Source organism: Gorilla gorilla, chromosome 19 (genome assembly GCF_029281585.2).
Source record: "Gorilla gorilla gorilla isolate KB3781 chromosome 19, NHGRI_mGorGor1-v2.1_pri, whole genome shotgun sequence".
NCBI classification, from domain to species: Eukaryota; Metazoa; Chordata; class Mammalia; order Primates; family Hominidae; genus Gorilla; species Gorilla gorilla.
The window spans coordinates 40,804,200-40,830,117 of record NC_073243.2 but is presented as its reverse complement, the minus strand read 5'-3'; the positions used below and the strand labels follow the sequence as shown (position 1 = coordinate 40,830,117).

The following is a 25,918-nucleotide window of genomic DNA, read 5'->3' as shown; positions in this document are numbered from 1 at the left end:
CCGGCTGGTGGCACCGAGCAGCCTGGGCCCAGAGCGGTTGTAGGGCCGACAGATCCGGGCGGGGCAAAGCCGGGCGGGGCAAGCTGGGCTCGTCCCGTCCCGGCCCCGCCCCCACCCCGGGAGCCCGATACCGGTTTCAGAGTCCTGGGCGGCGTGCGCGCTCTTCCTGGCGGCTGCGCAGGTAAGTGGGACCGGGGTGGGGCCATGTGACCGGGAGAGGAGGGCCCGGCGGCCCCCGGCCCAGGTGTGCGGCGACGGAGGGGTGCCCGCGCTCGGCGCTCAGCCTGCCATAGCCCGCGGGGGAGGCCGGAGCCAGGGATCCGGGGAGGCCCGCGTCCCGCCAGGTTTCGCTCTGCGGACGCAGGTGCGGCCGAGCCGCCGTCCTTCCGGGCGCGGGGCGGGGCGCGCACCTCGGGGCGATCGCGGTGCTCCTTACCTGGGAGGTCTCCTGGCTTAGTTTCGGCCTCGTTGGGGCGGAATCTCCAAAGACAGTGGGTTTCAGCCAGAAACGCGAAGACGAACGCCTAGCCGGCGCGGGCAGAACCGAGGACACAATGAGATTTGTGGGACCGGGCGCCCAGAGGCTGGCGCGGGGGAGACCCCACAGCGAAAATGCTCGGTACCCCCGGGCAGTCGTGGGTTAGTTAGAACCGCAGAGCCTTTCCCGACCCCTCGGAAGCGCAGAAGTATCCGAAATCTACCCGTTTCTTGGGTCCAGCAAAACTTTTAAGCCAGGTAAACCGGTGGTTCTGTTTGTGTAAAGGTGACCAGGCATGATTCCTGTGACACTTTGCTGGGGGAGCCATTTCTCCTGCCATTGCCGCGGCTTTCCAAGATGAGTGTCCAAGAGTGGAGTAAGGGTCCGGGGCCTGAGCAGGACAAAGACACACGCTGCCGCGACCTGCGGGACCAGAACGAACTCTCAGTGACATCCTGAAAGACATTAGGGGTATCCAGATATTTAAGATGTAATGAAATACAGCTAACCATTCCCTTCTAAAAATCACATTATCTTGCTTTTCCACAACTCTTTAATAATTGCTTGTTTTTTCTTTAAAAATGGATAGGGTGGTTTGATTCAAATAAGCCACTTCACAGGTGAAGAGTTAAATCCATTACAGTGAATTGTATTTTTACCAGTGAGTTGAATTAAGCATAGCGTATCCTGTAAATGCTGTGTAAAACTTGCTAAAATCATTTGTTGTGCTTTTGCTTCTACATTTCTTAGGTATGTGTTTCAAAAACTAGAGTCGTAATAGCATTTCTAGAACTTACACTTTTTTAGAGAAAGAAAGAGAAAGGTACAAAAATAACTGATTGTTATAATATACAGAGCCGCTTTGCATTGGGCACCCTGCTGGGGCCATCACAGTTAATCCTCTAAGGTCGGAGTGCCCTATTAGAAGACCCTGGGTTTCCACCCCATTCCCTTGTCTCCAGTCTGTACATACCTTGTGTGCCTTGCTTGCCCTCTTAACGTCTCTACCTGGATTTTTAACGCATCTGAAACACTCTTCAGTCTGCTGCTCCCCAAGGCTAAGCTGGAGGGGTGGAGAATGAGGTATAGATAGATAAAATGATCAGATGTCTGGGGTTTACTTCAGAGGACTCTATTGGCAGAGGAAATAGTATGGGGAGTATAAATGAAACAAGTTTGGCCATAAATCGATAAGTGTAGAAGCTGGATGTGGGTACACAAGGGTTCATAATGCTATTCTTTCCACTTTTTATTATGTTTGAAAAATTCTATAATAAAAATTTTAAATACCTGTCTAGCATTTGACCTCTTCTCAAGATCTCAGTGATCCATTGGATTATTTCAATGGCCTAGCCCGTCTTCCTGTTTTACCTCTTGCCTTCTGGAGTGTACTCTCAACACAGCATCCATAGTGATACTGTTAAAACAAGTCAAATGATGTCACTCCTCTATTCAGAATCCTCCAGTGGCTTCTCATCTCACTCCTAGCAAAAGACAAAGTCCTTTCTTTCCAGTGGTTTTCAAGGCCCTACATGATTCAGATGGCCTCAGTTCTACTATTCACCTTCTTACCCACTTTGCTGCTGCCACAGTAGCTTCCATGCCTAAATATTTCTTGAACATACCAGGCACTCCTGCTTCAGGGCATTTGCGCTAGCTGTTCCATCTGCCTGAACACTTGTCCCTGATAATGGCCTGGCTTCCTCCTTCACCTTCAGTTCTATACTCAGATATCCCTTTCTCTATGAAGATTTCCCTGCCCACTCGGTTTAAGATGGTAACATCCTGTCCCCATTGCAGTCTTTACCCCCTTTCTCAACTTTGTTCTTTAGCATACTGTATATTTCATTTATCTATCATCTGTCAATCTGCCCGGCACTCCCCCGGTTAAAGCATCATGAAGGCAAGGATTTCAGTCTGGTTTGTCCACCAGTATACTTTCAGCATGCCTGGTGCAAGGCAGGTTAAATGAAGGGTCTTCGTTTTCCAAAGTAAAATAAAATAAAGCCTTAGGAATTTCCAAATTGTTCAACAGTATAAAGACGGGGTTATCAGACCAGGTGCAGTGGCTAACGCTTGTAATCCCAGCACTTTGGGTGGCCAAGGCAGGAGGATCGCTTGAGCCCAGGAGTTCAAGACCAGCCTAGGCAACATAGTGATACTTAATGTCTACTAAAAATTTTAAAGAATTAGTGGCCAAGCGTGGTGGCTGACACCTGTAATCCCAGCACTTTGGGAGGCCGAGGCGGGTGGATTATGAGGTCAGGAGATCAAGACCATCCTGGCTAACATGGTCCCCATCTCTACTAAAAATACAAAAAATTAGCCGGGCGTGGTGGTGAGCACCTGTAGTCCCAGCTACTTGGGAGGCTGAGGCAGGAGAATGGCGTGAACCTGGGAGGCGGAGCTTGCAGTGAGCCGAGATGGCACCACTGCACTCCAGCCTGGGCGACAGAGTGAGACTCTGTCTCAAAAAAAAAAAAAAAGAATTAGCTGGGTATGGTGGCATGCACCTGTAGTCCCAGCTACTCAGGAGGCTGAGGCAGCTGGAGTGCTTGAGCCAGGGAGATTGAGGCTGCAGTGAGCTATGATTGTGCTCCTATGCTCTGGCCTGGGAAACAGAGTGAGACCCTGTCTTAAAAATATTAAATAAATAAACAAAACAATAACAAAAAAGATGGGGTTATCCATTTTAATTTTGAGACCTTCATAGTATCAAGTACAATACCATGTGCCCAGTTTAAGTCTTCAATAATGAGACTTGGCAGGGTGTGAATGAAAAAAATTTTTTAAGTCTTCAAACAAAATACTTATAAACAATTCGAGAGAGAAATTCAGCATACCTTAAAACTAGTAGTTAATTCACAAATGGTTTCCTTTCTGTATATGGGTGCTGAGCATTGATTTCATGAATCAACAGGCTTAGTAAAAGTGCATTTTCTACGCTTTATTTTTGAGGTGGATTGAATACCTTCTGAGATACTTGAGTCTCTCCTTGGGAACAGTAAATCACCTGAATTGCTCTCGAAAGAGTAATAGTAATGGTCATTGCTGCCATTCTCTATTGTGCCTTGGGGGAGCCTTAGCCTTTGGTGATGTTGTCTCTGAGATTCAATTTTTTTACATCTAGTTTCAATTGTTAATATTTTAGACTGGAAGAAGCAAGTCCTCTAAAATGACTTTGTTGATTTAGGAAGGGGAAGGGCTGTGCACACCCTGTGTTTTAACAGACTGCCTCTCCTAGGCTATTCCAAGTGAAAATGAAGAATATTTGCTGACCCATCAAATTTCGCTACACTCAAACTCTTAGTATTTTGATTTAGATGTTTGAGGAAATGACTCTACTTGGGAGTGTGTTTGCATTCTGTTTTGTTAAAGTTTTGTCACTTTTGTTTTTTATTTTATTGTTTAATAGGGCTCACAGATAAATTAGATTTATAAATCATTTTTCATTTCTTTTTTTTTTTTTCTTTTTTTAGAGACAGAGACTCACTGTGTTACCCAGGCTAGAGTGCAGTGGTGTAATTATAGCTCACTGTAACCTCAAACTCCTGGGGTCAGGTGATTCTTTCCTCCACCTCAGGCTCCCAAGTAGCTGAGACTGTGGGCACAGCACCACACACGGCTAATTTTTAAAAATTTTTTGTAGATACAGGGTCTCACTATGTTGCCAGGCTGGTCTTCAGCTCCTGGCCTTAAGTGATCCTCCTGCCCTGGCCTCTCAAAAGTGCTAGGATTACAGGCATGAGCCATGATGCTCAGCCTAAGATTTTAAATCTTGATTGCACTTAAAATGGCATAGAGTGATGACTGTATCCCTGGGTAATATAATTGTTTAAAATACACAAAATCTATACTTTTAAAATATACATATTTATCTTGTTGTTTTTTTTTTTTTTTTTTTTTTTTTGAGACAGGGTCTAGCCCTGTCAGCCAGGCTGGAGTGCAGTGGCACAATCTCGACTCACTGCAACCTCTGCCTCCCGGGTTCAAGCGGTCTGTACCTCAGCCACCTGAGCAGCTGGGATCACAGGCGCATGCCACCACGCCTGGCTAGTTTTTGTATTTTTAGTAGAGATAGTGTTTCACCATGTTGGTCAGGCTGGTCTCAAACTCCTGACCTGAAATGATCCATCTGTCTTGGCCTCCCAAAGTGCTGGGATTACAGGCATGAGCCACCGTGCCCGGTATCATATTTATCATTTTTATATATCATAATAATTAGACATGATCCTGTTGGTCTCCTAGATACTTTTTGCTACTACATGAATAAAATCAGCATCATTGAGAGGATAAGTAACTAATCATAAGTGATAACTTTAAATTTGGCCACAGGTGTGAAAATCACAAATGTCGTCAAATGATGGAAGATCCAGGAATCGGGACAGGCGCTACGATGAGGTCCCAAGCGACCTGCCCTATCAAGATAGCACCATAAGAACCCACCCAACTCTTCATGACAGTGAGCGGGCAGTGAGCGCTGATCCCTTGCCACCACCCCCTCTCCCATTACAGCCACCATTCGGCCCAGACTTCTACTCAAGTGACACAGAAGAACCAGCTATAGCGCCAGATCTCAAACCAGTAAGGCGCTTTGTCCCCGACTCCTGGAAGAACTTTTTCAGAGGGAAGAAAAAGGACCCCGAATGGGATAAGCCGGTGTCTGATATCAGGTACATCTCTGATGGAGTGGAGTGTTCACCACCAGCCTCTCCAGCAAGACCAAACCACCGTTCGCCCCCCAACTCCTGCAAAGATCCCTACGGAGGGTCAGAAGGAACCTTTAGTTCCCGGAAAGAGGCTGACGCAGTGTTTCCCCGGGATCCCTATGGATCTCTAGACCGACACACACAAACAGTTCGAACATACAGTGAGAAGGTGGAGGAGTATAACCTGAGGTACTCCTACATGAAGTCGTGGGCAGGCCTGCTGAGAATACTGGGTGTGGTGGAGCTGCTTTTGGGGGCCGGTGTCTTTGCTTGTGTCACAGCTTACATTCACAAGGACAGTGAGTGGTACAACTTGTTTGGATATTCACAACCGTATGGCATGGGAGGCGTTGGTGGACTGGGCAGTATGTATGGGGGCTATTACTACACTGGCCCTAAGACCCCTTTTGTACTCGTGGTTGCTGGATTAGCTTGGATCACCACCATTATTATTCTGGTTCTTGGCATGTCCATGTATTACCGGACCATTCTTCTGGACTCTAATTGGTGGCCCCTAACTGAATTTGGAATTAACGTTGCCTTATTTATTTTGTATATGGCCGCAGCCATAGTCTATGTGAATGATACCAACCGAGGTGGCCTCTGCTACTATCCGTTATTTAATACACCAGTGAATGCAGTGTTCTGCCGGGTAGAAGGAGGACAGATAGCTGCAATGATCTTCCTGTTTGTCACCATGATAGTTTATCTCATTAGTGCTTTGGTTTGCCTAAAGTTATGGAGGCATGAGGCAGCTCGGAGACATAGAGAATATATGGAACAACAGGAGGTAAGTGATTTCATAATCCCTCATTTGTGTGTGTATGTTTGTTTTTTCTGTTATTTGCTCCCTTGTTAAAAAATGTATAGTGCTCAAAACAGAAAGCTTTCATAGAAATTTTTCTTTCTTCCTTTTTTTTTTTTTTCAATGATCTGAGATTCAAAAGTCCTAGTGCAATATCTGACATGCTTTGACTGGGATAACCCACTCTGGTGTTTGGCTGTTATATAACATTGCAAATAGACACCAGATGTGTAATATATAGTTTGTTGGCTGCATTATTATGTCTGTCTGAAGCTTAAGGGAAAGATACAGCTACCGAATTTTTGCAAAGAAGAAGAATATACTCAGTAAAATAAGTGTCTCATCATTAAAGTAAGTTTGAGAACAATCTTAATTCTTTAATAAAAGCTCCTAATTTTTCATTTAAATGTTACAATTTACTTTCTCCCAGTGAGCTGAATAAAGCCAAATAAGAATGTGGTAAACCATGTTTGATTTTTTTTAAGTATTGAGAGATTGAATTGTAATGAACATACTCTGAAAACTTGCCCAGTGGTTTTGATAATTTGTCTTTATTTGAGGAAGACGTATGGTCCAAAATGAGAATGGAAGTCCTACATTGTTTTTATATTTCTAGAACTTAATAGGATAATAATGAGAATAAATAATAATGAGAACAATAAGAAAAATAAAATAATAATAACTGAAGGATGAGATAAAAGCCCCACCTAAAATTATTTTGGTTGAACAGTAGCAAATGTTAGAGTATGTTCCACTGGCTACATTATTCTCTGAAGTAAGTTGATATTTTGCCTTCTTCCAAGGAGATGTGTGTAGTAGACTCTCCTATGCCACTGAAATTTTCAGTATTTACCTTAAAATTTTTTGTAATTTTAAGTTAACTATATTATGAATTTTTGCTTTTCCACTTTTCTTAAGACTTCTTAGATACTATACAATTGCACATGGTATATATTGGGCAAAACTATAAATAAAAATTAAATCCTGTCCTTATAACAGCACACACTGACATATGTATTTTGTTTTTAATCTTTTGCTTGAATCTGATGCATAACAACAAATAGCGCTTTGGTTTTAAAATTTTTTTAATTTTTTTTTTCTTTAGAGATGAGTATTTGCCATGTTGTCCAGGCTGGTCTCAAACTCCTGGACTCAAGCAATCCACCTGCCTTGGCATCCCAAAGTGCTGGGATTACAGGTGTGAGCCACCATGCCTGGCCCATTTTTTGGTTTTTTTAATTTTCTTTTTTTTTTTTTTTTGAGACGGAGTCTCACTCTGTTGCCAGAGTGCAGTGGCACTGTTGCGGGAAGTCAGGGACCCCGAACAGAGGGACCGGCTGAAGCCATGGCAGAAGAACATAAATTGTGAAGATTTCATGGACGTTTATTAGTTCCCCAAATTAATACTTTTATAATTTCTTATGCCTGTCTTTACTGCAGTCTCTGAACATAAATTGTGAAGATTTCATGGACACTTATCACTTCCCCAATCAATACCCTTGTGATTTCCTATGCCTGTCTTTACTTTAATCTCTTAATCCCGTCATCTTCATAAACTGAGGAGGATGTATGTCGCCTCAGGACCGTGTGATGATTGAGTTAACTGCACAAATTGTTTGTAGAGCATGTGTGTTTGAACAATATGAAATCTGGGCACCTTGAAAAAAGAACAGGATAACAGCAATGTTCAGGGAACAAGAGAGATAACCTTAAACTCTGGCTGCCTGTGAGCTGGGCGGAACAGAGCCATATTTCTCTTCTTTCAAAAGCAAATAGGAGAAATATCGCTGAATTCTTTTTCTCAGCAAGGAACATCCCTGGGAGAGAATGCATCCCTGAGGGTAGGCCTCTGAAATGGCCGCTTTGGGGATGGCTGTCTTTTACAATCGTAGATAAGGGATGAAATAAGCCCTGGTCTCCTGTAGTGCTCCCAGGCTTATTAGGACGAGGAAATTCCCACCTAATAAATTTTGGTCAGACCAGTTGTCTGCTCTCAAACCCTGTCTCCTGATAAGATGTTATCAGTGACAATGCATGCCTGAAACTTCATTAGCAATTTTAATTTTGCCCCGTCCTGTGGTCCTGTGATCTCGCCCTGCCTCCATTTGCCTTGTGATATTTTATTACCTTGTAAAGCATGTGATCTCTGTGACCCACACCCTATTCATACACTCCCTCCCCTTTTGAAAATCACTAATAAAAACTTGCTGGTTTTACAGCTTGGGGGCATCACAGAACCTGCCGACATGTGATGTCTCCCCTGCACACCCAGCTTTAAAATTTCTCTCTTTTGTACTCTTTCCCTTTATTTCTCAGACTGGCCGACACTTAGGGAATATAGAAAAGAACCTACATGAAATATCGGGGATGAATTTCCCCCAATATCTGGCACCAGGCTGGAGTGCAGTGGCACAATCTCTGCTCACTGTAACCTCCGCTTCCCAGGTTCAAGCGATCCTTCTGCCTCAGCCCCCCTAGTAGCTGGGATTACAGGCACATGCCACCATGCCCAGCTAATTTTTGTATTTAGTAGAGACAGGGTTTTGCCATGTTGGCCAGGCTGGTCTTGAGCTCCTGACCTCTGGTGATCCATCTGCCTTGGCCTCCCAGAGTGATAGGATTACAGGCGTGAGCCACCACGCCCAGCCTTAGATTTTCTTTTTACACCTAGTGGAATGGGAAACAAATCGTTTTGTTGTCGTTGTTGTTGTTGATGGTTTGTTTTGAGGAAGGGTCTCACTCTGTCACCTAGCCTGCAATACGGTGGCACAATCATGGCTCACTCCAGCTTTGACCTCCCAGGCTCAAGTAATCTTCCCGCCTCAGCCTCCCAGGTAGCTGGGACTACAGGCATACACCACCACACCTGGCTATTTTTTAATATTTTTTGTAGAGACAGGGTATCACTATGTTACCCAGGCTGGTCTCGAACTTCTGGGCTCAAGCAATCCTCCTGCCTCAGCCTCCCAAAGTGTTGGGATTATAAGTATAAGCCACTGTGCTTGATGGAAAAAAATAGTTTTATAACAAGTACCTACATGTTATACAAAGGACTTTGACATGTGTCCATGTGATCTCTCTATATATATATTTTAAATTTTTTGTAGAGATGGGGTCTTGCTATGTTGCTCAGGCTGGTCTCAAACTCCTGGCCTCAAGCGATCCTCTCCCCTCAGCCTCCCAAAGTGCTGGGATTACAGGCATAAGCCACTGTGCCTAGCTTGATTGTCACAAAATAATTTATCTTGCTAGAACTCTACATAGATTCAAGTTATTTCTAAAAATGTGTCTTAGCATTTTAAGCATATTTCTTACATTTTTGTTTTTTTATGTAACAAACCTTCACATGTATTACATTTTTGTTTCTTAAAGTTACAATTTATTTCTTAAATGTACATCTCTGTGTACAAAGTAAAAAATGTTAATTCTAATCAGTATGAAATCCAGATAGTGAAACACATACTTCCTCATAAATTTATGCTAGTTGCGTAAGTTATTAAATGTTAATATTTAAAAATTCTATATGAATAGAATGATCTACATAATACTTTTATTTCTTTTTCCTTTCTCAACAAAAACTTATGTCTATGAGACTTTTCATAATGCCTAATTAGACTTCAGTCACCTGATGTTGAAGGTTGTGCCTGTCTGTACATTGCTATAACTTCCTAAAGGTTAGAAGATGTAATGGCCTAGGGCTTTTTTCTATTAATTTTATAGAGTAATTGTCCTAACTCTTTAATCATGCAAAGTAATGGGAGGCAAGAATAAATAAAATTTGAGGGTAATTCAGAGTGGTTTATCTAACAGTTTCCACCATCCCTGTATTCCCTACTCCTCTCTATGCCCTGATTGACAGGGAATTACAGTTATCCCTCTTCTTAGTTCTCCACTGGCCCTTCAAAACCTAGGCAAAAAGAGGATGAGAAACACCCATCAAGTAGAGGATCAACCTCTTAAAATTGAGGTTGGGCTATAAATGCAAATGGATGAAAATATTTGCAAAGTAGCTTCACATGCCTTTGAAAAACTATTTGAACTCTTTTTGTTCCAGATAAATGAGCCATCATTGTCATCGAAAAGGAAAATGGTAAGAATAAAGTTTACTTCATATTATACTTTAGATTTGTTAATACTTTTCTCTTAGGTCTATTTATCTACATAGTAGTATCGTACATCTGTGAAATGCAGCTATTGGCCAGGTGTGGTGGCTCACACCTGTAATCCCAGCACTTTGGAAGGCTGAGGAGGGCGGAGCACTTGAGACCAGGATTTCAAGACCAGCCTGGCCAAAATGGTGAAACCCCGTCTCTACCAAAAATACAAAAATTACCTGCATGTGGTGGCACACGCCTGTAATCCCAGCTACTCTGGAGGCTGAGGCACAAGAACCACTTGAATCTGGGAGGTGAAGGTTTCAGTGAGCCGAGATCACATCACTGCACTCCAGCCTGGGTGACAGAGTGAGACTGTTTAAAAAAAAAAGAAAAGAAAGTGTAGCTATTACATCGAGTTCATATTAGGACTTTGAGCTTTTTTCCAGATACTAAAAGGACCAAATTAAACAATCATATCTATAGCTTCTTTTAATTTTGTTAGATGAAAATTTATGCAAGTAAACAAACCAACATATGTTTGAAATTTAATTATTTTTTAAATGAAAGTGATTCTCTGAAACTTTCTTCACTTGTATTTAAAGTTGTGTGCTGTTCTTTGTATCCTTCTCACCTTGCTTTCAGATGCCAAATTTTTTACTACACTCACAGGACAGTTAAAAAAGAAATTAATAATAATAATTTTTTTTTTTTGAGATGGAGTCTCTGTTGCCCAGGCTGGAGTGCAGTGGCGCTATCTCGGCTCACTGCAAGCTCCGCCTCCCAGGTTCACACCATTCTCCTGCCTCAGCCTCCTGAGTAGCTGGGACTACAGGTGCCCACCACTGCACCCGGCTAATTTTTTGTATTTTTAGTAGAGACGGGATTTCACCATGTTAGCTAGTTTCACGAGGTCAGGATGTTCTCGATCTCCTGACCTCGTGATCCGCCCGCCTCGGCCTCCCAAAGTGCTGGGATTATGGGTGTGAGCCAGCATGCCTGGCCAATAATACTTTTTTTTAAAGATGCCAAATTTTGTAGTGTCAGGGAATTTCTATTCCACAATTTACCAACTGTGTGGCAGTAGACAAATTATTTAACCTTTCTATGCCTGCATTTCTTCATCTGTGAGATTGCAATAATAATAATTCATACCTCTCAAGTTTGCTGAGAGGACTCAGTGAGATGCTGTTATCATTATTTACATATATGTAATAATTTATTTTAATAATCATAATTTTACCCTCATTGAAAATTTTACCCTCATTTTTTGAGATACTGGACATTATTATTATTATTATTTTTAGACAGAGTCTTGCTCTGTCGCCCAGGCTGGAGTGCAGTGGTGCAATCTCGGCTCACTGCAACCTTCGCCTCCCAGGTTCAAGCAATTCTCCTGCCTCAGCCTCCTGAATAGCTGGGATTACAGGCACCCGCCACCACACCCAGCCAATTTTTGTATTTTTAGTAGAGACAGGGTTTCACCATGTTGGTCAGGCTGGTCTCGAACCCCTGACCTCGTGATCCACCCGCCTTAGCCTCCCAAAGTGCTGGGATTACAGGCGTGAGTCCCCGCGCCCAGCCTGGACATTATTTCTTAGCAAGGAGTTGAGAATTCAGTCTTTGGATGTGTTTCTCTGAAAAGAGAGCATATTTACTTGGTTGAAAATTCAAAAGGGTCTGTCACCCAGGCTGAGGGCAGCCGCAAACTCCTGGGCTCAAACAATCCTCCCACCTTAACCTCCCAAGTAGCTGGGACTACAGGCATGCACCACCATGCCAGTTAATTTTTAAATAATTTTTAGTAGAGAAGAGGTCTCACTATGTTGCGTGGGCTGGTCTTAAGTGATCCTCCTGCCTCAGCCTCCCAAAGCACTGGGATTACAGGTGTGAGCCACCTCACCCAGCCAGCAAGTGAGCTTTAGAATCAGGCAATCTAAATTTGAGTACTAGGTCAGCTACTTACTAGCTCTGCGATCCTGGGGAAATTGCTTACTTTCTCTGAACTTCAGTTTCCTGTCTGTTGTTTGGTTTAATACTAGGGGGTGCCTTCTTATTTTGTGTTTTAATTAATATATAATTTTTAAAAGCAAATAAGACCACTTTTAAAAGAAATAATAGATATAAGATAAGATCACATAGAGACAGCAACAAATTCTGAAGGCTGTGCTTTAAGTGCTGTGCAGGTTTATATTATAAGCTAGAAAAGCCGGAATCTAATGTGGGCATGGAACGTGATGGTATGGGTTTGAGGTCAGGGGCCTATGCATTATTATGTTATACACTCAAAGGGAGAGAGAAACAAGAATTGGAGAAATAAATGCATACTGAAACACATAGCTAGTTCTCCCTATATCTTTTCCTTTTTTTTTTGGTTTGTTTTTTTGAGACAGAGTCTCACTCTGTCACCAGGCTGGAGTGCTGTGGCACGATCTCGGCTCACCGCAACCTCCAACTTCCTGGTTCAAGCAATTGTCCTGCCTCAGCCTCCCTTAGTTCTCTCTATTTCTAACCTGACAGATATTCATTCAGCCCATTTTTAAGTTGAAAAGTTTAATAATTATATTCATAACATTACTTAGACTAGTTTTTGCTGGAAGCAAAGAACGGTCATGTTACTCTGGGGCACTGGGCCATTTTCCCCTTTCCTTTGACATGTCTGTCATCAAGAGTACTGTCTAAGAGTGGCCTTTCCCGTGCTGGAGCTTAATGCAGTCTTCCCACAAAAGCCTGACGAGGATTTAATTCTTTGTCTCATATGTGGTTTTAGATTTCTTCCCAATAGAGAACAGGTGCAGTGGCTCATGCCTGTAATCCGAGCACTTTGGGAAGCCAAAGCAGGTGGATCTCTTGAGGCCAGGAGTTTGGGACCAGCCTGGCCAACATGGTGAAACCGCATTTCTACTAAAAATACAGAAATTAGCCAGGCATGGTGGTGCATGCCTGTAATCCCAGCTACTCGGGAGGCTGAGGCAGGAGAGTGGCTTGAACCGGGAGGCAGAGGTGGCAGTGAGCAAAGATCGTGCCACTGCACTCTAGCCTGGGTGACAGAGCGAGACTATGTCTCAAAAAAAAAAAAGTTTTTTCCCAATAGAGTTTTCCAAACTGATGATCGGGAAGGTTCATCCAAAAAGAGCAGAAAAAAAGTTAAGACCATAAAAATAAAAAAAATTTAGGCCGGGCATGGTGGCTCACACCTGTAATCCCAGCATTTTTGGAAGCCAAGGTGGGTGGATCACCAGAGGTCAGGAGTTTGAGACCAGCCTGGGCAACATGGCAAAATCCCATCTCTACTAAAAATACAAAAAATTAGCCAGGTGTGGTGGCGCAAGCTTGTAATCCCAGCTACTTGGGAGACTGAGGCAGGAGAATGACTTGAACCTGGAAGGTGGAGGTTGCAGTGAGCTGAGATCCAGATTGTTACCACTGCACTTCAGCCTGGGCAATAGTGCGAGACTGTCTCAAAAATAAATAAGTAATTAAAATAAATTTAAAGCAGATGAAATGTCTACATGGAAATATTCTGATTTCTTCAGGCTCCCTTTCTATGTTAAAAGGTAAGTCTTACAATTAGGGATGGGCAAGTAAGAAAAATGATTGGTTCTTCCTTAAAAAAATTTTATATAGAAAACAAATTAATGATGGACCTTCTGCCCAAAGCAGCTTTGACCAGGAGATCTGAGATTGATGCTGGGACTGCTGCTGAGATCCAGAGGATCAACAAGCTCATAGCAGCTTCCTCAGCACCATGAGATCTGGATTGTTAAACATTTAGGAGTTAAACCATGTGTCCATATGGGGGTCAAAAAAAATAAAACAGAAGTTAAAGAGAAATAGAAATTCATTTATTAAAGCCAAAAAAGCTCCCCCTAATGTTTAATATCATTATTCGTTTTCAAGACTAAGTATAATAGGAATTCATTAGGATGAAGAAATGGCATCCTAATCAGCAAGAAATACAGCAGAATAAATACTAACTTCAAAATGTGTTGCCTAAAAATATCCTGGCTTAATTTCATTTCCTCGGGGTACTCTGCTCGCCACTCATGTTTTTGCAGATTTGGAGACCAAGTGGCGAGGCATGCTTTCTACATCTAGGTGATCTGGCTTCTGTCCCACCTAGAGCCATGGTTGGAGAGCTTTTCCTTTTCATAACCTTCCCCTAGGGCTGGTTAGCAGCCTCCACACCTAATCCAATCTAAAGGGTGTGCTATTTGGTGAGTTAAAGTGCTAGTGGTTTTTAGAATGAGCTAATATTAAACCAAAGCCAGTTTCAGGGTAAGGAAATCAGGAAACAAAGGATTTTTAAAGCTTCCTGGCAAGATGAAGATTAAGGTTTTAAAATCCTGTTTGGTTTTTTATTTGCGGTGAAGTAGGGGCCCTCCCAAGCCACTCTCAGTTTAGTTCAGCAAGCATTTCTCGAAGGCTTAAGGGGTCAGTAGAGGGGAGGGAGGTTACTGCTCCAAAGAGGAATCATGTTCCCAAGCACGATCTTACTTTCCAGTAGCAGTATGGCATTGCTTGCCCTGTCCATCACAAGCTCACTTCTAGTGTGCTACTAGAACTTCATGCAACTTTAGGATATGAACAATATACATTTAAGCTAACAGGTTTCTTTATGTTATTCATTTAAAGTATCAATGAACCAGGTCAGACACCGTGGCTCACACCTGTAACCCTAGCACTTTGGGAGGCCAAGGAGGGAGGACAGGTTGAGCCCAGGAGTTCGAGGCTGCAGTGAGCTATATGATCTCGCCACTGCACTCCAGCCTGGGTGGCACAGTGAGACTCTGTATCAAAAAAAAAAAAAGTATCAATAAACCAAATAGTTCTGGGTTATTTATTTGTTTGTTTGTTTGTTTTTTGAGACAGGGTTTCACTCTGTCACCCAGGCTGAGTGGAGTGGCATGATCACGATTCACTGCAGCCTTGACCTCCTGGGTTTAAGTAATCCTCCCACCTCAGACTCCCAAGTAGCCTGGACCACAGGTGCATGCCACCACACCCAGTTAATTTTTTATTTTTTGGCCAGGCACTGTGGCTCATGCCTGTAATCCCAACACTTTGGGAGGCTGAGGTGGGTGGATTGCCTGAGCTCAGAAGTTTGAGACCAGACTGGGAAATATGGTGAAACCCCATCTCTACTAAAATACAAAAAATTAGCCAGTCATGGTGGTGTGCACCTGTAGTCCCAGCTATTCAGGAGGCTGAGGCAGGAGAATTGCTTAAACCTGGAGGCAGAGGTTGCAGTGAGTCGAGATCGTGCCAGTGCACTCCAGCCTGGGCAACAGAACGAGACTCTGTCTCAAGAAAAAATATATTTTTTAAATTTTTTTTGTAGAGACAGCATCTCCCTATGTTGCCCAGGCTGGTCTCAAACATCTGGGCTTAAGCAATCCTCCTGCCTTGGCCTCCCAAAGTGCTAGGATTACAGGAATGAGCTACTGCACGTGGCCTAGTTCTGGGTTTTATTTATTTATTTATTTATTTTTGAGACAGAGTCTCGCTCTGTCACCCAGGCTGGAGTGCAGTGGCACAATCTCAGCTCCTTGCCACCTCTGCCTCCCGGGCTCAAGCCATTCTCCTGCCTCAGCCTCCTGAGTAGCTGGGATTACAGGCACACACCACCACGCCCGGCTAATTTTTGTATTTTTAGTAGAGACAGGGTTTCACCATGTTGGCCAGGCTGGTCTTGAACGCCTGACATTAAATGATCCACCCCCCTCGGCCTCCCAAAGTGCTGAGATTACAGGCGTGAGCCATCTCGCCTGGCCCAGTTCTGGGTTTTAATTGTGGCTTTTCTACTTAATAGTTATGTGACCTTGGAGAATTGACTTGACCTCTCCGAACCTCACTTCTGTTTTTAATTTTTTTTTTTAAGAGACAGGGTCTTGCTCTGATGCCCAGGCTGGAGTGCAGTGGACCATTCACAGCTCCCTGCAGCCTCGAACTCCTGGCCTCAAGTGATCCTCCCACCTCCCACCTCAGCCTCCCAAAATGTTAGGCTTACACGTGTAAGCCCCTGCACCTGGCCTCAACCTCACTTCTTTTCTTTTCTTTCTTTTTTTTTTTTTTTTTTTTGAGACAGAGTCTCACTCTGTTGCCCAGGCTGGAGTGCAGTGGCGTGATCTTGGCTCACTGCAAGCTCCGCCTCCTGGGTTCACGCCATTGTCCTGCCTCAGCCTCCCAAGTAGTGGGACTACAGGCGCCCGCCACCATGCCCGGCTAATTTTTATATTTTTAGTAGAGACAGGGTTTCACCATGCTGGCCAGGCTGGTCTCGAACACCTGACCTCATGATCCACCGACCTTGGCCTCCCAAAGTACTGAGATTACAGGCATGAGCCACCGCGCCCGGCCAACTCATTTTCTTTTCTAATCCACTCAGTGGTTACTTACAATTAAATCATCCCAAATTGCCATTATCATTACTTTCTCTTTCCATTTAAATAGCCTTGTTCCATTTTTATCCTTGAATTTATTTTGAATTACATTTTTTATTCTTTTATGGTTAGTTGGGGTGTAAATTCTAAATAGGTAAGTTCTTAAGACTGCATGTTTGGCATTGCATCATCCACCTTTGACATGTACACGATTGGGGCTGGAGTGTGTTTTACCTACTGTGTATTACCATATCCCAAATGTGATTCCCTTAGCTATTACAGAAACGTTCAGAACAACTTTGTGACTATAAAACATATAATTGTGATGTGAAATGTTAACTCTTATTTCCACTTTTCTTCCTCCTTCTTCCTCCCCATTTTCTTCTTCTTCTTTTTTTTTTTTTTTTTTTTTTGAGCCAAAGTCTCACTCTGTCACCCAGGCTGGAGTGCAGTAATGCAATCACAGCTCACTGTAACCTCTACCTCCTGGACTCAAGCAATCCTCCCACCTCAGCCTCCAAGCCTCCCAAGTAGCTACTAGCGGACTACAGACACACACCGCTGCATCTGCCAGATATTTTTTTTTTTAAACCGAGTCTCAGTCTGTCTCCCAAGCTGGAGTGCAGTGGTACAATCTTGGTTCACTGCAACCTCCACCTCCTGGGCCCAAGCGATTCTCCTGCCTCAGCCTCCCAAGGAGCTGGGATTATAGGCACCCGCCACCACTCCCAGCTAATTTTTGTATTTTTAATAGAGATGGGGTTTCACCATGTTGGCCAGGCTGGTTTCAAACTCCTGATCTCAAGTGGTCAGCCCACCTCAGTTTCCCAAAGTGCTGGGATTACAGGTGTGAGCCAGTGTGCCTGGCCTTAAACTTTTTATAGAGACAGGGTCTTGCCATGTTGGCCAGGCTGGTCTTGAACTCCTGGCCTCATGTGATCCTCCGGCTTTGTCCTCCCAAAGTGCTAGGATTACAGGTTTGAGCCACCCCACCTGATCTTCTTCCTCATTTTCTAAGAATGAATTCAGAGGGTTTTTTTCTACCTATGTTTATTAACAAATCCTCTTTTTCTCCCTAACTGCAGTGTGAAATGGCCACCAGTGGTGACAGACAAAGAGACTCAGAAGTTAATTTCAAGGAACTGAGAACAGCAAAAATGAAACCTGAACTACTGAGTGGACACATCCCCCCAGGCCACATTCCTAAACCTATCGTGATGCCCGACTATGTGGCGTGAGTGTCAGTCTGAATTCTTCCTCAAGGTAGAAGTTGAGGGGCCCCATTTGGTCCTTTCATTTTCCAGTTTGTCTCCAAGTTAATACTCTGTGCTTAAAATCATGTATGTAAATAGTTGTTATATGAGAGGTAATGTATTGAATTGAAGGTACAATATGATCAGTAAGGAATAAGATAAGCTGATTTCCCATTCAGCTTCTTTTAGTGAAACAATTATATCTTTGGCTTATGTTTTTCCCCTAGAAAATACCCTGTGATTCAGACAGATGATGAGCGAGAACGCTATAAAGCTGTGTTCCAAGACCAGTTTTCAGAGTACAAAGAGCTGTCTGCAGAAGTTCAGGCCGTCCTGAGGAAGTTTGATGAGCTGGATGCAGTGATGAGCAGATTGCCACATCATTCGGAAAGCCAACAGGTTAGTATGTGCAGCTGCCTAGAAGGAGCACTGAAATCTAGAGGATGAATAAAATCTGGCTTTTTTTTTTTTTTTTTTTTTTTCTGTGAGACAGAGCCTTGTTCTGTTGCCAGGCTGGAGTGCAGTGGCACAATCTTGGCTTGCTGCAACCTCCACCTCCTGGGTTCAAGCAATTCTCCTGCCTCAGCCTCCCGAGTAGCTGGGATTACAGGCACATGCCACCACACGTAGCTAATTTTTTTCTATTTTTAGTGGAGACGCAGTTTTGCCATGTTGGCCAAGAGTGGCCTCAAGTGATCCACCTGCCTTGGCCTCCCAGAGTGCTGGGATTACAGTCATGAGCCACCGCATTTGGCATACAATCTGGCTTTTTTTTTTTTTTTTTTTTTTTGAGGCTAGAATCTCACTCTGTCACCCAGGCTGGAGTGCAGTGGCGTGATCTTGGCTCACTGCAAGCTCTACCTCCCGAGTTCATGCCATTCTCCTGCCTCAGCCTCCCGAGTAGCTGGGACTAAGGCACCTGCCACCACGCCCAGCTAATTTTTTTGTATTTTTAGTAGAGATGGGGTTTCACTGTGTTAGCCAGGATGATCTCGATCTCCTGACCTCATGATCCACCCGCCTCGGCCTCCCAAAGTGTTGGGATTCAGGCAGGAGCCACCACGCCTGGCCCCCGAAATCTGGCTTTTAAAAGAATTTATAACCATTTACATCTGCTTTCTGTGTCTAGGAAAGCATTTGAGATCCTCAAGGTGTCTAGTCAAGATGACAATTCAAATTATGTAACTTAATATCTTTTGTCTTCAATTATTAAACAGTATTTCTTCTTTTTTTTTTTTTTTCACTCTGTGCTCACCCATATTTTATTTTCTTACTTAAGTAAAATACAAATTTGCCTAAGATAGATACTGAGTCAGTCAGGGTCCCAAAGGAGACAGATAGCACATTCAAACTAGGATAATTCACAAAGGTTTATTCAGAAAGGGAATGTAGGGAAGCCACCAGGGGCATTGCATTCCCCTGCTAAGCCAGAGCCCAGCAGTTAGCACCCCAGGCCCAAAGGCAGAGCGCCCACTGAGTAAGAGTAGAGAGCAGAAATGGCCAGGCGCAGTGGCTTATGCCTGTAATCCCAACACTTTAAGAGGCCAAGGTGGGCAGATCGCTTGAGCCCAGGCATGCAAGACCAGCCTGGACAACATGGTGAAACCCCGTCTCTACAAAAAATATAAAAATTAGCCGGGCATGGTGGCATGCACCTGTAGACCCAGCAGGAGGCTGAGGTGCGAGGATTGCCTGAACCCAGGAGGTGGAGGTTGCAGTGAGCTGTGATTTTGTCACTACACTCCAGCCTGAAGGACAGAGTGAGACCATGTCTCCAAAAAAAAAAAAAAAAAAGCAGATATGAGATATGCTACAAATGTGAGCTGCTGGACACACACATCAGACAGGTAGCTGTGATTATGACAAAGAGGAAAACCAGGAGTAGATATGGTAGTTACAGGGGCTTAAGCTTTTTTGTAGTGCTCTTCCCCAGCCCCCACAATTTTCCACATTTTGAAATAGGAATATTGAAATAGGAAAGCCTTATAACCTGTGCCATTTTTTAATTTTTATTTTATTTTTTTGAGATGGAGTTTTGCTCTTGTTGCCCAGGCTGGAGTGCCATGGCGCGATCTCGGCTCACTGCAACCTCTGCCTCCCGGGTTGAAGCGATTCTCCCACCTCAGCCTCCCAAGTAGCTGGGATTATAGGCATGCGCCACCATGCCCAGCTAATTTTATATTTTTAGTAGAGATGGGGTTTCACCATGGTGGTTAGGCTGGTCTCAAACTCCTGACCTTATGATCCACCCGCCTTAGCCTCCCAAAGTGCTGGGATTACAGGCGTGAGCCACCGTGCCTGGCCACCTGTGCCATTTTTTAATCAGATGTACTCTTTTTTTTTTTTTTTTTTTTGAGATGGAGTCTTGCTCTGTCACCCAGACTGGAGTGCAGTGGCGCAATCTCGGCTCACTGCAACCTCTGCCTCCCAGGTTACGTGATTCTCCTGCCTCAGCTTCCTGAGTAGATGGGACTATAGGTGCACACCCGGCTAATTTTTGTATTTTTAGTAGAGGCAGGGTTTCCGCATTTAGGCCAGGCTGGTCTCGAACTCCTGACCTCAGGTGATCCACCTACCTCAGCCTCCCAAAGTGCTGGTATTACAGGCATGAGCCACTGCATCCAGCCCAGATGTACTCTTTTTAATTGAGATCTCATTCACATATAATAAACCCACCCTTTTAAAGTGTACAATTCAGTGAATTTTAGTATAGTTACAGAGTTTTGCAATCAGCACCACTCAAATTCCACAACAGTTTTATCACCCCCAAAAGAAACCCTATATTGGCTGGGGGTGGTGGCTCATGCCTGTAATCTCAGCAGTTTGGGATGCTGAGGCAGGCAGATCACTTGAGGTCAGGAATTCGAGACCAGCCTGGCCAACATGGTGAAATGCTGTCTCTACTAAAAGTACAAAAATTAGTTGGGCACGTTGGCAGGCTGAGTAATCTCAGCTACTTGGGAGGCTGAGGCAGGAGAATCACTTGAACCCAGGAGGTGGAGGTTGCAGTGAGCCGAGATTGCGCCACTGCACTCCAGCCTGGGCAACAGAGCGAGACCCTGTCTCAAAAAAAAAAAAAAAAAAAAATGAAACCCTTTACGAATTAGCAGTTATTTCCCATTCTCAGCTCTGTCCAACCATTGACAACCACTAATCTACTTTCTGTCCGAATGGATTTGCCTAGTTTGAACATTTCATATCAATCTTTTGTGTCTGGCTTCTTCATTTTGCATAATGTTTTCAAGGTTCATCCATATTTTAGCATAAGTCAATACATATTCCTTTTTGTGGTCAATAATATTCTGCTATATGGATATACCACATTTTGTTTATCCATTTATCAAGAGATAGACATTTGGTCATTTCCAAATGTCTATATAGTCATTTCCACTCATTGGCTGTTATGAATAATGCTGGTATAAATATTTGTGTAATATTCTGTCTTTTTAAAAGAGGCTGTATTAATCTATTACATGTATGATTAAATGTTAAAAACACAGCTTTGTAAAAACTAAATGTCGGTCTGGCTGTGGTGGCACATGCCTGCAGTCCCAGCTACTTGGGAGGCTGAGGCAGGCAAGTCATGTGAACCCAGGAGGCAGAGGTTGCAGTGAGCCAAGATCATGCCATTGCACTCCAGCCTGGGCGACAGAGCCAAACAAAACCAAAAAACAACAAAAAAAAACTAAATGTCAAATTTATGTATGGGAACACACACACACACATATGTATATAAATTTTTTACCTGAGAAGTTAGGTGTCTTTGTTTCAATCACAGACTCTTTGTTAAGTGTGCATTTAAATCACTTATCATTATGAGTTAACTAAGCCAAATGTGTATTACAGTAACATTTTCCTAATCCTGGAGCAATGGAATGGTGTTGGCTAAGAGACGCCAGTACCAGGAAGCAAGAGAAATTCAGCAAATATTGAGGTTGAATGTCAGTACCATTTGGAAAATAAGCAAGGCCCACAGGTCTAAGAAGGGTGACCTAGTCTCTCAGAGGCCGTCAAAGGAGTGCAGGAAGGCATGAGGCCCCAGGAATCTGGATCAGCACAGGTTGGGAAATGCAGGCTTGTTGGGAGAAATAATGAAGAAAATCCTGACCTGTAAGGCCGGGCGTGGTGGCTCACACCTGTAATCCTAGCAATTTGGGAGGCTGAGGCGGGCAGATCACCTGAGGTTGGGAGTTCCAGACCAGCCTGACCAACATGGAGAAACCCCATCTCGGCCAGGCACGGTGGCTCATGCCTGTAATCCCAGCACTTTGGGAGGCCAAGGTGAAACCGCGTCTCTACTAAAAATACAAAAATTAGCCAGGCATGGTGGTGTGTGCCTGTAATTCCAGCTACTCAGGAGGCAGAGACAAGAGAATTGCTTGAACCCGGGAGTCGGAGGTTGCAGTGAGCTGAGATCGTGCCACTGCACTCCAGCCTGGGCGACAGAGCGAGACTTCATCTCAAAAACAAAAAAAAACAAAAAAAGAAACCATCCCAACTAAAAATACAAAATTAGCCGCACGTGGTGGTGCATGTGTGTAATCCCAGCTACTCGGGAAGGCTGAGGCAGGAGAATCGCTTGACCCAGGAGGCGGAGGCTCTGGTGTGCCAAGATCACGCCATTGCACTCCAGCCTGGGCAACAAGAGCGAAACTCTGTCTTAAAAAAAAAAAAAGGTGGGTGCGGTGGCTCACACCTGTAATCCCAGCACTTTGGGAGGCCGAGGCAGGCAGATCATGAGGTCAGGAGATCGAGACCAGCCTGGCCAGCATAGTGAAACCCCGTCCCTACTAAAAATACAAAAAATTAGCCGGGCATGGTGGTGGGCGCCTGTAATCCTTGCTACTCGGGAGGCTGAGGCAGGAGAATGGCTTGAACCTGGGAGGCGGAGGTTGCAGTGAGACGAGATTGTGCCATTGCACTCCAGCCTGGGCGACAGAGTGAGACTCTGTCTCAAAAAAAAACAAAGAAAATCTTGACCTTGACCTGTAATCTTTGAGCCAACACCCAGTGGTATCTGGTTTGTGTGCTTTGAATGGACAAGGGCTGCAGCACATGGTCTGCAGTTGGGAAATCAAGAGGGTCCTGATGACAGTACAGGTTGAGAGAGCAAATCTTCCCATGATGTTTCCACACAATATCAACAACAGCCATTACCTGTGATTTTTAACAAGACAGGGCTTGTAAGTAACCCAATGGCAGGCCAACGGTTATTATTATCAGTGTAACCTCCAGTCCTTATCTAAAGTAGAAATATTAACCATATTACAAAAGTTAGCTTCTCCTTGGCCACAGGCTGAGCTTTGTCCTGGGCAGGAGTCCACAGGCTCATTCGTTTTCCCATCATGTCCCCATGGAAGCATGTGAGGCATTTCAAAGCCCAGTGGGCCTGTTTGGAGGCAGGTTCTCCCACAGACATGGTTGTGCACCACTGAAAAATAGTCACATGACTTTTCTGAGCCCATAAAGTAGAAATATTGCCCCAAACAATCCCTCTGGTCCTCACCACTCCTTAAATTCAGTGACAGACTCTAGATGGATGTTACAGCTCATCTCTGCCTGTATCTCCAGCACAGCAGTGCTAACCCCAACAGCAAGTTTATTCTTTGTCCAGGATCTGTTATTACAGATTACAATTAAATCACCAGGTTTATCTTCACTGCTGGCAAGCATTCAAAACACAAACATACTCATGATCTCAGTATGTAAAAGAGATTGAAGAATTAAAATAGTTCAGGCAAGGGGGCTCATGGCTGTAATCCCCACACTTTGAGAGACAAGGCAGGAAGAGTGCTCGAAGCCAGGAGTTCAAGATGAACTTGGGCAACATAGCAAGACCACGTCTACACACAAAAAAGTAAAAGTTAGTGGCCGGGCATGGTGGCTCACACCTGTAATCCCAGCACTTTGGGAGGCCGAGGTGGGTGAATCACAAGGTCAGGAGTTCGAGACCAGCCAGGCCAACATGGTGAAACCCCCCCATCTCTACTGAAAATACAAAAAATTAGGTGGGCGTAGTGGCAGTTGCCTGTAATCCCAGCTACTTGGGAGGCTGAGGCAGGAGAATCACTTGAACCTAGGAGGCGAAGGTTGCAGTGAGCCGAGATCGCACCACTGCACTCCAGCCTGGGTGACAGAATTGAGACTCCATCTCAAAAATAAAAAAAAATAAATAAAAATAAATAAAAATTAGCCAGGCTGGTGATGTGCTGTATAATCCCAGCTACTCGGGAGGCTGAGACAGGAGGATCACTTGAGCCCAAGAAGTTTTGGTTACAGTGAGCTATTACACCACTGCCTTCCAGCTTGGGCAACAGAGCAAGACCCTGTCTCAAAAAAAAAAAAAAAAAAAACGAAGAAAATATACTGGGAAAAGGATATGGATCAGTGATAGAAAAAGTTGTCAGGCCAAGCTTTTATTTTATTAGTATTTTATTTATTTATTTATTTTTGAGACAGAGTCTCTGTTGCCCAGGCTGGAGTGCGGTGGCGTGATCTTGGCTCACTGCAACCTCCGCCTCCTGGGTTCAAGTGATTCTACTGTCTCAAACTCCTAAGTAGCTGAGATTACAGGTGCCCGCCACCATGCCTGGCTAATTTTTGTATTTTTAGTAGAGATGGGGTTTCACCATGTTGGCCAGGCTGGTCTTGAACTCCTGATCTCAGGTGATCCACCCGCCTCGGCCTCCCAAAGTGCTGGGATTACAGGTGTAGGGCAAGCTTTTAGAACTATAAATTACTGGCTGGGCACAGTGGCTCATGTGTGTAATCCCAGTACTTTGGGCGGCCAAGGTGGGCGGATCACTTGAGGCCAGGAGTTCGAGACCAGCCTGGGAAACATGGCAAAACTCCATCTCTACTAAAAATACAAATGGGCATGGTGATGCACACCTGCAATTCCAGCTACTTGGGAGGCTGAGGCTCAAAAACAGCTTGAGCCAGAGAGGTGGGAGTTGCAGTGAGCTGAGATCACACCACTGTACTCCAGCCTGGGCGACAGAGGGAGACTGTCTTAAAAAGAAAAAAAAAAAAACGCTGTAAATTATTATATTTATTTATTTATTAGGTTTGCATTGTCTGACAATCTCTATGCATAGGTTTGCATGGATGAACGAGGGCATTGCAATAGTAATGTGTTCCCTTTGGATAGGCCGTTCAACTCCTTAACAAAGTTCGTATTTATTATAAAACTTAGAAAAAAGTTACAAGGAGCCTTATATTAGCTATTTTCAAAAGTTGCATACTCTCAAACTTCTTAATCCCAACACCTAATAACTCAAAAAAGAACTTTCCAAAAAGGATGAACATAATCATAGCTAATGTGGTTATTATGTGGCAAGCACTTTATAAGGATCATTTCAAATAAGTGAACCTTCTTACAACCCTTTGAGATCATTATGGTTTTATTTCCATTTTACCAATAAGGAAACTGAACTTGCCAGCTGTATGACCCTGGGCAAGCTATGTATCCTCCCTAAGGGCCTGGGGCTTGGGTCTGGTTGCATGTGGTCAGGGCCCTTTCTCTCTTTTATCGCCTGGGCCTAGCAGATAGTAAGCCTTCAAATATTTGCCTGTGAATTGAATTTTTGTGTGTGAATGTTTTCATTATTTTCTTAGGTAAAAATTGTTTTTTGTTCTAATTCTCAGTGTGCTTTGAGATATGATTTGAGTAAATGCAAATGTTTTAACTTAAGGATACAATGTATTATTTTTAGGAACATGAGAGAATTTCAAGAATCCATGAAGAGTTTAAGAAAAAAAAGAATGTGAGTAAAACAGTTTTCTTCAAACTGTATTTTTATCCAAGTACATATGTGATAATTTACAGACTCTAGATTCTGTTAGCTAAAATAGTTCCTTTTTGTATTTCATGAGATGCTCCTTTTAAGGGAAAATGGCTGCTGGATGCCATTTCTTCTCATGTCTGCTCTGAATACATTTTGCTGTGTCCTGATTTAGCAACCTAGAGAAATGAGCATTGATCAGGAATTCTCTACCTGTTCCTTCAAAAAGATGAACTGATTTTACATCTTTCCAACTCTAACAATCTCAAAATCAGTAGAGGTGGCTGGACACTGGCGCAGGCCTGTAATCCCAGCACTTTGGGAAGCCAAGGCGAGTGGAACGCTTGAGCCCAGGAGTTTGAGACCAGCCTGGGCAACATGGCGAAACCTTGTCTCTACAAAAAAATACAAA

At 43.8% G+C, this 25,918-nt stretch overlaps 1 protein-coding gene across 4 annotated transcripts in view; it reads left to right on the top strand.

Annotated features, from left to right (window-relative positions):
- The first annotated feature begins 85 nt into the window (after positions 1-85).
- Positions 86-25,918, top strand: part of MARVELD2 (MARVEL domain containing 2) — a 29,236-nt gene continuing 3,403 nt past the window's right edge. The window contains exons 1-6 of one of the 4 annotated variants that reach the window (XM_004058752.5): positions 86-181; positions 4,814-5,977; positions 10,047-10,082; positions 17,555-17,703; positions 17,950-18,121; positions 25,438-25,488. In XM_004058752.5, coding sequence (XP_004058800.1) covers positions 4,829-5,977; positions 10,047-10,082; positions 17,555-17,703; positions 17,950-18,121; positions 25,438-25,488 — 1,557 coding nt within the window. In that variant the 5' untranslated portion in view covers positions 86-181; positions 4,814-4,828. Of the gene's footprint in view, positions 182-232; positions 736-4,813; positions 5,978-10,046; positions 10,083-17,554; positions 17,704-17,949; positions 18,122-25,437; positions 25,489-25,918 lie in introns of those variants that run through there. The other 3 variants (XM_019013427.3, XM_019013428.4, XM_055367049.2) reach the window with 3 other exon arrangements.